We start from the raw sequence: 12,771 nt of genomic DNA, 5'->3' as shown, positions 1-12,771 counted from the left end.
GTAATGTTTAATCTCCCAGAAAATAAATGCTGATAAATCTCCTTCCAGGTGTCCACACCTGAAGCCTGTGACATAGCACTATTTAAACATGTGGCCCCAGAAGTAGTAACATGAACTTCAGAATTCATAATCAAGAAGAGGCAACAAAAAATAAAAATTATAAATACTAATGTGACAGTAATAAACTCAGGTTAAATTAAAATGGAGAAACAATCTGAATAAACTTGGAGATAATCTAAATGAAAACCATTTCACAAATAAACAAAAGTGAAACAAAACTCAAAGGAACACATCTGAGCATAATCACTGCTAAACAAGAAGTACAGTTCAGTAAAAGCATATAGGGTCACATGTGTAATGTATGTCACACTCATATTTGTAGAGAAGTAATGCATAATGATCTGTATGATAAAAATGTTGGAATCAATTGATTCCAATAAAGAGGAGCAAAAGGCTTGTGAAATGTTTAAAGAATAAAGAAGGATAAAGAAGGCATCACAAAATGAAAATCGCTAAATATCATGTTGGAAAATTGACTTTCATCAAAAAACTTCCAGGAACATCAAAATGCATATTACAAACTGCCTAAGTTCTCCATCCAAGTTATACAAATAAGTGCATCAGCAATAAAATCTGAATTATGGCAGGAAATCACAGCTTATGTGACATATTCTACTAACTGCAAAAAGTCACATGTAAAATGGGAAATCATGGGTAAGTGACATGTTTTGTGGAAGCATAAATTCAAACTCAAAAAAGGAAAGGCTTTCAAGTATATAAGAAGTAAATCTATCTGATATAAATATGCCAATTTACTAAAACAATTCCAACAATCATTGGCCAGATAATAACAGAGTTTGAACAAAGCAAAAGGTAATAAAAATATATTTTTTTGAGAATAGCAATAATTCTTTAAAATAATGTGGATAGATATAAATATGACAATAAATATAATTTGAATATTAATTAACCAGAAAAATCTTATTTCAGAATACTTAATTCCACAATGCTTAGTACAGAACTGTACCTCTAAGTTGCTAAGAGCTCTGTCCTGACTTCTCATCAGTTCCTGTAACATAGCTGGATTCCTCACAACTTCCATTGTCTGTCGCAACAAGTCTGGGTTGTTCAGCATGTGACTGATTTCTGGGTTTCTCTGAATAAGGAAACAAAATTACTCATATCAAAATCCTATATTTTGAATGGTATTTGCATATCTGAATATATCATGGATAAAACAAATTATTTGTAACATTACTTAAATCTCACAAATATGATTAATTAAAAATTAAATGCAAGTTCTAAAAAATATAATTCCTGCATATTTCTATTTTCAATGCATCTTTTAACAGTAACATATCATTAGATTATAGTTACCTTCTGTAAAAATCATTATAAACTAATAAGTCTACAAAATTACTGAAACAATACCAGTCTAATATCAACTGATTATACTAAAAAAAAAAATCACACAGTTATCCAAACTGCAACTTTAAATTAAAATTATATATATATATATATATATATAAAATCTTCATGTCCCAATTCATATATTAAACTTAAGAATTATAAAATTAAATTCAAAATACATGTTCTTAAACTTCTTTTTTTTAACACAATATGGAAAAAATTGAACTTGAGTTAGTGATAGTCTAGAGTAGCATGTACCACAGAATTTTTGCAATTATTAAGTAGTTTTCATTTAGTAATGTAAATTAATTATATTTCAAATTTGATTCACTTTCTTCTTAATACATAGTATAACAGGGGGTGTCACTAGGCCTGCTACACAAATTTATTTATATGTGCTGCAAAAAGTTTGGGACATTAAAAGAGTGCTGTAAAATCAAGTTTCAGAAGCACTGATCTGCAAGAGTATGCACTAGTAAAATGTATTCTCACATTAAAAAAAACATTTCTGAAAATTGTTTTTACTTAGCATTTATTAATTTATAAAAGTTAGGATTCAAATGCTAAAAGCCAGTAAAACTGCTAAAACATAGGACTACAACAGTTATCAAAATAAGTTAACTACTTCTACATACCTTTGATTTCAAGTTGCAATGGACAAATTAAGAACATGGACAAAAAAATTACTTGAAGTTAACCTGTTTTCATTAACTCTTGATTTGTCAAATGAAATATTAACCATAAAAACTTTTAGTTTTTTTCTTACATTTGCATTGCACTTCAGCAGGCTACAGAATAATTACTTGACAACAAAGTTATAATGTCAAACATTTCTTTGACATTATCCTGAAAATATGTACATCTATATGCGATTTAGATATAAAAATGCAACAGCTGAAATTTAAAAATTTGGAATACTTAATCCAACCAATGACCAAAACCAAACTTTTCATGATCTCACACTAAAATGATTAATCTGAATTTATTTTAGGCAACAATTTTATCAAACACTATCAAGCATCATAGTGGTCATAAAGAAAAAAGATTATACCACAAAACAAAAATAAAAGATCAACAGCAAACACCATGTGAGAAAGTATGAAACAAAAATACAGTTTAAGGTATTAAAAGATACAAATTTAAACAAGGCTGATAAAATCTGGAGGTTAGTAGTTAACACAACTAATTCCATGATTAGTATCAAAGTCTGGAGGAAAAGGAAAAGATGGGTAGAAAATGGGTTCCTTTAAAAGGAAGACTAATGTATTTGAGCTTAGTATTTAGATATTGATGGAAAATTAATATCAAGATTACTGTATATATTGTATGTCTTCTCTTGTGCAATGAAAACAGTAATACAAACACTTAACTTTGACAACAGGTCATTTTATTCTCTCACGGACATCATTCTTACGATCTAAATGTTTATAATTCATATAAGAACTATTCTATTCAACTTTTGTGTATTTCTCTCACTGACTTTTAGCAGTCTTTTCACTTAGAAACAAATGCTATACATGATAGCTCTAATATGCCACAAATATATTTAAAAAAGCTGAAATTAATTTAGCAAAATTGTATGCCACAGATCAGGTGAAATTTCAGATTCTAGAGCTTACTTCCAGAATTTGTAAAAAAGTTTTCTGTAGCATATGCAATATAATTTTGTTATAAATCTCAAAACATAATCCCCTTTAATGTAACATCCTTGAATGATTTTGAAACAAAATATTGAGGATCCAATCATGTTAAGAATTTCAATATTTTTCATGCAATGGTATGTAATAAAAATTGCAACTAATTGACTACCCTGAGTATTTTTGTAATTTTTCAAAAACAGCTTTATAAGGTTTATTTATTTATTTCTATTTACAATTTATTTACATTGGCACAGGAATTTTCTACTGATGTAAGAAATGATAATTGATGATAAGATTTTGTATTTTATTACTCACCGTTTTTTAGATCTGATACCAAAAATTTTTGTTGCAAGTTACAAGCCACAATAATATGAAAGTATTGAACATGCATGCACCTTTATTTACATGTAATTGACACTACTTAGATACATATCAATATCACAAGCACATACTGCTATTATTGTAAACACGGACAATCAAGAACACCTGTATAAAGAGAGAATGCATACTTGTCTTTTTCTATGACATTTAAGCTTTAGTCAATAATTAAGTCATTACAAATTTGATGATGTATTTCTGAAACCGTATATAATCTAAGAAAATGGTGAAAAAAGTAAAGTCTTGTGATCACCTGAATTAAAACATACTGTAATATGCTTTTCGGTTTGGCTGCTCAAAAATTTATAACAAAAGGGAGATCAATAGAAAATGTGTTCTCATTATTTCAAAAATATGATGGAAAATGTCAGTTTTTGAAACAAAAAAATGTAATATGTAATAACTTTATACCAGAAAGAATGATAATTAGATGCAGTTTAGCTGAGCAAGCTCATACATAAGTAACTCAAAAATCTAGCTGTGATGTGCACAACTACAGGAATGGTGATTGAAAAAATCTTACTTATACTGAAAATTCATTCTCTTAAATTAATATAAAATATCAAATCGTGATTTTCTTTTAAAATCTTAAGCTTTAATAGCCTAAGCAATTTAAAAATATAATTCTTTCAGTATCACTGGTAAGAGATCTTAGAGCAAACTTTATTTCTGGTTAATGATGATGAATAACATAATAGTGTAATACAAGGAAATAACATTTTGTAAATAGTAAACAATTCCTTTAGTGGAACTTTATACAAACTAAGCAAAGAAGATTTAAAAACATTAATGGTCTTCAACTACATGCTGAAAGAAAATGAGACAACATTTTGATTTTTACATTGATGCTTTCCTCAGATCCTTTTCTATCTTGCAAAGTAAGTGTAAAAGATTGAAAGTTCTAATTGGGTGTCTACAGTAAAATCTATGAAAAGATATATAGACCTGTCTGCTGTTAATCTCTTATGGACCAATGAAAGGGCATGATTGATGGGAAGGCTGAGGATTACATTAGTGACATCAAATTGATCAAAACATCCAAAGGTTGACTGAAGAAGGTTTTCAGAAATGTTTACAAATGTTTCTGCATTTTACATCCTAGCTAATAAATTAGCAGATAATGGTTTAAAAAATTTGGGAAGAAATGTTGTAGTTCTATGGCAAGAAAAGTCTATGTCACTAAACTTCAGATTTAAGTATCATTCAGTTGAAGTGGTTTGCTTCTACTGGTTAGTAGAATACGAGAGTTTTCATGTTACAATCTCTTAATAATCTTGTTAATTTGTCATTCAGTTTGGTTAGTGGGGTCTCTTATGAAGTCCTTGTAAAGTCCTGCCTGTAAAAGAGATTGTACTTTTTCTTCATAATCTGTCTTGTTGAGTAGAACTTTACAGTCTTCTATATATGCTGAATAATGGGATCTATTTGAGGGTTAAAAATAGCTGATCATTCTCAACTGGACAAAATTGAGCTATGTAGTTTGTGTTGTTGTAGAGTTAAATGAGTGGGGATTCTAGGTTCATTACCATATGGAGGCTATAATGACAATGGAAAGAAATTACAACCAATAGCAAGAACCTGTTCTTTTGTGGGTATTAGGATTTTTGAAATTAGATTTTTGATCACTTATTAAATGTTGATGCTTTTCCAGTTATGTAAGATAAGCTGGTACAATTTGTGATTGTGTTTTCTCTAAATTGTTTCCAAAATGTAGTTGAGACTAAAGATAGTAGTATCACAAACTTAATTAAAATATTCTTAGCTAAATGTGTTTATAAATTGGAACTTAAAATAATTCAGAACATATTGTAAAGATATTCATGTTTGGCCTGAATGGTACTGAGTAGTTTTAATAAGGTTATTTAAAAGGATTTTGTTGATATGGGATGAAATGAGAAGCTGAAATTTAGTCTGCAAACACACAGGTTGAGTTCGTAATCTCTGCATCTGACAAGGAAAGAAAGATAATTGTTGAAGTATGCAGGTTAGAGATATGATTATATCTGTTATATAATTATAAGATGGCCAATCCTCAATAGCTTTCAAGATGTTGTTTCAATGGAATTTTAAAGAGAGTAGACATAGGTGAGTTGGAAACTATGATGAACTGTAATTGCTTGTTGAAAGAAAAAGAGGCACCATTTCAGATTCTGTATTGATGATTCATTGTAGAAGATGAAATATCTTATTTTCGTTCAAGAGGCAATTATAGTCTAACAGTAGTTTTGCAGCCTTGCAAACAATCTATAAATACATATGTCTTAAGTCTTTCCATTCACAAAAGTCCCTATCTTTTGATTCAACAGCTTCATTTGAAACTTGTTTTAAAAATGTAATACTATAGAATACCAAAAGTCAAGTGATTCAAGCACATTAGTGTTGCAGGAATTAATGTCATTTCTTCAATTGTAGATTTTTTTTTCACAATGTCATCGTTCTGTACTTTATTTTAATTAAAGTTAGACACTAGACATCCTTAGAATACATTTTTATTTCACATGGGTTTCTTGTCATCATGAAGTTAAATACATACAAAAGATTCCTTGTACTATGTATATCATAGTTGTATCTTAAACACTATACAGTTTTCTTCTTCTTGTCAAAAGTCCACTTAAGCCAATTCAATTTGTTTTAGAATTCAGTTGACAAACTGACCTATTTTCCTCTATTTTTATTTTAAATACTATCATTGTATAGTTCACTTATTCCTTCCTTCTTTATCTTTTTTTTCTTTTATCATAATAGTATAAGTGCATAAATTCAATTAGCTGTCTTCTGAGATACTGCACTTGTATCCTAAACCTCTGAAACTTCTCTGCTTTTTCATATTTAGGCTTACTTCCAATAAATGTCTGCTTTTTGCACATAGCTCTACTTCCAAATATTCATCTTCTTTTTGTAAAAGTCCACAAAGACAAGTTCAATAGCATTAGAACACCCTTTCAACACAAATTCATTTTCTTAAAATTTCAGAAAACTGTTAATCTCACTTTCACATATCTACCATTCGGCTACTCACTTTTAAGACAGTTAACTTTACGTTTTTTAACTTTTTTTCTGACAGAAACTCTTTTTTTTTTTTGCTTGACTTTACTTTTAGCTTTCTTCTAGCTCTCTTATCTCTCACATTATCATCATTTTTTATCTTTCTCATTGAAGCATTCCAGACATCTCCATACCCTTGACATTTATAACTTACAAATACATCTTCCAGTAATCACCTGCTTTTAACACACTTAATATGAAAAAAAAAATCATAAAATATTAACTCACAAGAGAAATTAATTAATACTACCTATACTGAAATGTCTTAAATCTGACATCTATTATCCCAAAGATGTGCCATAAACAGTGGTGGCAGTATAGTAAACCATTATGACTAACTTGATGAAAACTTGGCAAAATGAAACATTACAAAACTTAATCTATAATTATGACAGAATTATTCAAGACAATATTATGTATACTAATTTCCAGTAAATGACTGGAAATATTAGACTAATGAAATTCCATATTACAAAGCAGCATATGAAATATAGTTTATTTTTACAAAGAATTTTCATATACAAGTTTGGTATTACTACAGTTTCCAACTATAAAGAAAAACAGTCCAAGAAACTAGAAACAATAACAATGAAGTTCATTAGAAAGTCAAGGAAATAACTTATGTAACAGACTAGAATTTCAAAATCTGGAGAGGATTCTTAGAATCAGAAAAACAAGTTTATATTTAATGTACATGTTATTGCATGAAAACATTTAATAATTGGCAAAAAAAAATATTTTTGGTTTGAATGTTGCATTTTCTTATTGATGGATGACATCTAAATTCTTTACAATGTTGTGTTAATTGCTAGTTTCTTACCAACTGCATATTCAAATTTTTAAACAAAAAAGGGTAAATTAAATTTTAGCTATAAATGGTACCTTGACTGCATAAAACAGTTTTAAGCTGTGACATTTATTTCAATATTTTAGATTGGTTTTGAAAAAAGTGATTAAAAATAATTAAATAAATACTTTACTAATTTATTATATTTGTTTTTGAAATGACTGGAAATATAATATGAAAAGTGAAAAGTATTTTTGTTAAGTTTTAAATTTAGTTCACATGTACCATTAATTAAATTTGAAAAATTTACAAAGCAAAAGTATTTGATAAAAGTAAATTGTATTATAAATAAAGGGTTTCCTTGCCCTAATCATAAAGGTAAATTATTAAACTTATCCAGAATCAGCATAAAGCTTTCATTATCTCAACTTTCTCTCAAACATACCATTTTCCCAAAAAATATATTTTCAGTATACAGAAAGAAACAGATCTTACTTCCATAAGTTGTTGCATCTGTGGGTTACTTGTAATTAACTGTCTCATATATTCAGGATTGTTCATCATTGACTGCACCATGGGGTTATCCATAAGTTGACGCATCATGTCAGGGTTACTCAGGAACTGGAAAATTAAAACATATTTATGATACATTAACTAATTTTTCTCTACAGGCATATTTTGAAATTTAAAAGCAGTTGCTTTCAATCAAGAAACAATTAGAATTTAAAATGACAAATTAGTTATGTTTTAGATATATAAGCTAAGCTTCAAGAACCACTAATAAGTATTTACAGTAAGGTTTTAGTAATCAATTATAAATAGTTATCATGGTTAGAAGCCTGTAGATCAAGCAAAATTAATTATTAATATTTTATTTTTTTAATTACTAGCTAGTTTATATCCTATTCTATGATTTGACTGTTAATCTTTTACATCTTCTGGAGGATCCTGAGATAATTGTGTTTGTGGTGATATTATTTGGGATTCAATCCTAGGTTTTCTTGATAGAAAGACTAGTGCGCTATTGTGCTTGGCCACAATCTACTCCTTTGGGGGTATAATTTTATTAGCTATGTGAAGGGTTACATGAGGGGCATCCAAATCTTGCTGAATTCTATACTACATTGAGCGTGCTATCACTTCTTTTATCTTTCTTTTATTACTATGTGGTTCATAATGTAGTATTCCATATTGTTCAATTTTATTATTTGGTCTTTTCTTTGTCATGATGGGCATTTACAGATATATCAGTATTAAACAGTCACATACATCTATTATGCTTCTGAATTCTAACTGTTCCTGATCTTTTTTTTTGTTTGTTTCCCTTTATGTATTGCAGTTAAAATTCACTATGGTTGTTGTAAATGATAATCCTGCTCTTTATCTGGTATTTAAGAGATCTAGTTTGCAGTAATTGTGATCCTAATGCATTGTGGTTTATGAATATATTTCTGGTATTGTGTTACTCATGTCCTCTGAATATTTTCTGACAGACCTTTGACATAAATAAATATGGTTTAAGTCAGTAATTTTTTGAATGTTTACCCCACAAATATATTTTCTGTTTAGGAAAATGCTAACTTCCAATATAAATTCACACTGAACAGGTGAAGGAAGTGCCTCTGTACCAAGAACTTGAACTATTATGTAAACACACCCAACCCATCCATGATCATATTCACCAAGAACTGATATTCAGAGGATGGTATGAAGGTGCACCACAAAGTGGGAGTGCAACTCTGTTCCATCACCAGGCAGCATTGGGAATGCATCATCCAGTCCACAGTAGGAAGAGAATGTCCAGCTACATATGTGAGAACTAAGGTGGGTGGTCCAGCTCCAACCATCATCATATTTGCTTGAAACTGACATCTAGATTACTGTAGAAAGTAGTGTGCCACAGTCAAAGGGGCAAACCACAATTTCTTTCGGTAGAATGCATCATCCATAACCAGGAAAGCGTTAATGGCATCTACACCAGCAGAATGCCACCACCCTACTCTAAACTGAGTAGTACTGTTTTATTTTAGCACACTCAGGAAGAAAAGATTCCAAGGTCTACAACCCTATCACCTAAAGACTAGTAAGTGGCAATAACTTCTATAATCTACTAAAAGAAGGTAGGAAAGTCCTGAGGAGTAAAGAGAGAGAGTGTAATTGGTGACCATGACACCTTATTTGAAAAGCAGATCAATCCCATTATGGGCAGCAATCCCCTTCTGCATTATTCATCTTAGTCCATAAATGTATGGTCCAGGGCAAATGTTTTAATAAAGCAAAATATTGTGAAGTATACCTATCTGCAGTTTTGTGGAACATTCCATCTACATGCTGGGCATAACTGACACACACACAGGTTTTACAGTGCAGATTTAAGACTAAGTATAACTGGTCAGGCAACACTGAATTAGATCCACATATTCAACAATAACCTGCAAAGAAAAAACAGCTTAATGGAGAAATTGTGGTGTGCCAAATAATGATAAGAGGAATATTAAAACTCGCACAGCAAGAAATGGTAAACTGGTGAAAACCGTGAGCAGTAATGTATGTGAAGTGGTCTGAATACAGGCATAAATGATTTGCTCAAATGCATAGCCAGGGATCTGGGAAAGTAACCAATCTGATGGGAAAAAACTAAAAAAATGAGAATTTTCAGAAAAGAGGAAAGAATAAGTGAATCACATCAGCTGTTGAACCCAACCCATAAGGAAAACGAAAGAAAGTTCATAGGGGAGAGTGGGATAACAAGGAATAAACAAATGGGGAAAGTAAACCACAGAAGAAAGTAGTACACGTCACCTAACAGCAGAGAGCTGTGTCCAGGTAGAGGAGAAGGTCAGGATTAGAGTGGTCAAAAAGGGAGATGGGAGTGAATGCAGACTGGTGTCAACACAGGAGTATGAAAAAGAAAGAAAGAGGAAGAGGGGCAACCTGAAGAGATGGTGCATTGGTGGAATCTCTGTCTGAGCCAGCCAGCCAGCAGAGAGTCACCAACAAAACATGACATGGAATGGTCTGAATGATGGAAAGAATCCACAGTATCAAATACAAAGGAGAATAATCATATACACACACACGTGTATATATATCCATCCTACTTCCCTAGTCACAGGATGTGAAAAAGGAGACCAAAATCTGAGAAACTGTGCATTGAGAAGATTGGCAAGAGCATCCAAATCTGGAACACCTCACTGAGCATATAGTTCTTGAAGAACTATTAGGTTCAAAGACCATTCCATAGGGAAAGTCCTGTTTTGATGCAATAAACAATCAAAAACGAGATTCAAAGCACCCAGAATATGATAACTTAAATTGATTTGACAAATGTGAGGCCAATAGGAGGTGTTTTATTTTCTTTCTAGAATGACTAAAGATCATAACTCAAAAACTCAAATGTTTAAGCTAAATAGCTTAAATGTCATAATATTATACATTTATATATATATTTATATTAACCTTTCAACCCTGTTGGCCAAGATAAAAGTTATAATTATGTAGCACACGTGCATTCATGTTATCATATTCAATATAAAACTGACCTTTGGTCTTTATAAAGTGACCTGTCTTGGTTATGTTTTATTGGGCTAATATTTTGTAAATACAGTCACATTTCAGACATAATACATTATATATGTATACACATTATTGGTATTTACAAACATGATTTAAGTTTATTTTTCTTAAAACACAGAACAATAAATATAGAAGTAAAACAAACAACTATCTCTTCTAGTTACAACCTCTGTACTTGTTGCTGCTCGTCGTAGGTTGCTAATCTTTAATAAGTTTTGTACATGGAGGACGTGAAATTAAATTTTTTTTTAGGTTTTAGATATAAATTTGAGTGACCAAAAACAATAAATTACTATATCAATAACACAAAAATCTATTATAATTTATCTAGTTCAGTAACAGAGCTGTAGGTAGATAAAAAAAAAATTCAAAGAGACTAAAATACTCAAGTTATCAGCACAAATATTTTCTTGAAACAAATAAATAGTGACATTATATTTGAAAACTATAGTAAAAAGCACTTAAGGGTCATTCTATGCTTTTGATTGGTTATTCACATGTCATATATAGAAGTTTATACAAGGGATCATTTTCAAAAATGATAGGTGAGAACGGAGCCACTGTGTTTGATTAAATACATTAACGATATCTCATCATAAAGAAATGACAGGAGGTTTCTATTTTATATTGTAGCTTTTAAATATATGTAATTTGAGTTCTTAGTTTGTACAAAACAACAGACTTTGTATTTTGACATCACAAACATCTAATCTGAACCAGTGCTACATTTAACATACCATATGACACACAAAAATAAATATTTAGGTGTTTTTTAAATATTTAATCTGAAATTAAGAAATTAAATAATACATAGTATCAAAATTTAAATTATAATCTATAGTTACATGTTAAACTTATTGATTGTTTTATGCATTTGTTTTTTCTTAATTTCGCACAAAGCTACGTAAGGGCTATCTGTGCTAGCCGTCCATAATTTAGTAGTGTAAGACTAGAAGAAGGCAGCTAGTTATCATCACCCACTGCCAGCTCTTGGGCTATTCTTTTACCAATGAATAGTGGGGACTAACCGTCACATTATAACGCCACCACGGCTGAAAGGACAAGTATGTTTGGTGTGATGGGGATTTGAATCCCTGACCCTCAGATTACGAGTCGAGTGCCTTAACCACCTGGCCATGCTGGGCCACTGTTTTGTTAAGAAACTGTTTTATCTTTCCATTTAAGGGGCTATAACTCCAGTATTATGCAGGAAATTCTGAGCTCACAGACATCAACACACAATAAAAATTTTCAGCTTTAAAGCACTTACAAAAACATGTATGGAACAACTGTAAGTTTGTACTCTATATTTTTTTAATTTAAAGATGCAATTTTATTCAAGCAGGATGCATCCAGCCAGGGACAAATTATTTGATTAAATGGCTATTTGTAGAACATAAAAAAATGTCTAAAGTAAATGAACCAAACATTTTCCTCATACATAAGAAAGTAGCCACTCTACATGTAGTAACAATTACATAAAGAACAAGAGAAAAAACAAGAATTAAGAATCAAAGAGTCAACAATCCAGACAGCTATGAAATATAAATCCATATATATATGCAAAAACGGCTCGTTTGGGTTGAGAAAATATTTTACGTAGAAGAGCGAACAACGTTTCGACCTTCTTCAGTCATCGTCAAGTGGGTGTTCTCGACATCACTGATTATAAATCCATATTATAATCCCATTATAAAAGAAAATGATTCCTTTAGAAAAGTAAAGAAAGATAACATAAGAATTCTTACAGCAGCAACTGAGTACAAGTTGTTTGCTTTACTTCTTTATTTATTCTTCTGTGTTTTAAGAAATATAAATTCAAAAACTTGTTTGCAAATAGAGTAATTATGCACATATATAATATATAATAACTGAAATGTGACTGTATTTTTCAAAATACTAATCTACTAAAACACAGCTAAAAAAGGTGACTTT

At 30.3% G+C, this 12,771-nt stretch overlaps 1 protein-coding gene across 3 annotated transcripts in view; it reads right to left on the bottom strand.

Annotated features, from left to right (window-relative positions):
- LOC143249144 (ubiquilin-1-like) overlaps positions 1-12,771 on the bottom strand; it is a 75,112-nt gene that overhangs the window by 29,307 nt on the left and 33,034 nt on the right. For all 3 annotated transcript variants that reach the window (XM_076498532.1, XM_076498534.1, XM_076498533.1), the window contains 2 exons: positions 7,756-7,881; positions 1,028-1,156 (listed from right to left, as the gene is read on the bottom strand). In XM_076498532.1, coding sequence (XP_076354647.1) covers positions 1,028-1,156; positions 7,756-7,881 — 255 coding nt within the window. The remainder of the gene's footprint in view (positions 1-1,027; positions 1,157-7,755; positions 7,882-12,771) is intronic.

This window comes from Tachypleus tridentatus, chromosome 4, assembly GCF_004210375.1.
Source record: "Tachypleus tridentatus isolate NWPU-2018 chromosome 4, ASM421037v1, whole genome shotgun sequence".
In the NCBI taxonomy this organism is placed as follows: Eukaryota; Metazoa; Arthropoda; class Merostomata; order Xiphosura; family Limulidae; genus Tachypleus; species Tachypleus tridentatus.
Note: the sequence above shows the minus strand (reverse complement) of the source record. Positions and strands in the feature narration are given on the sequence as shown.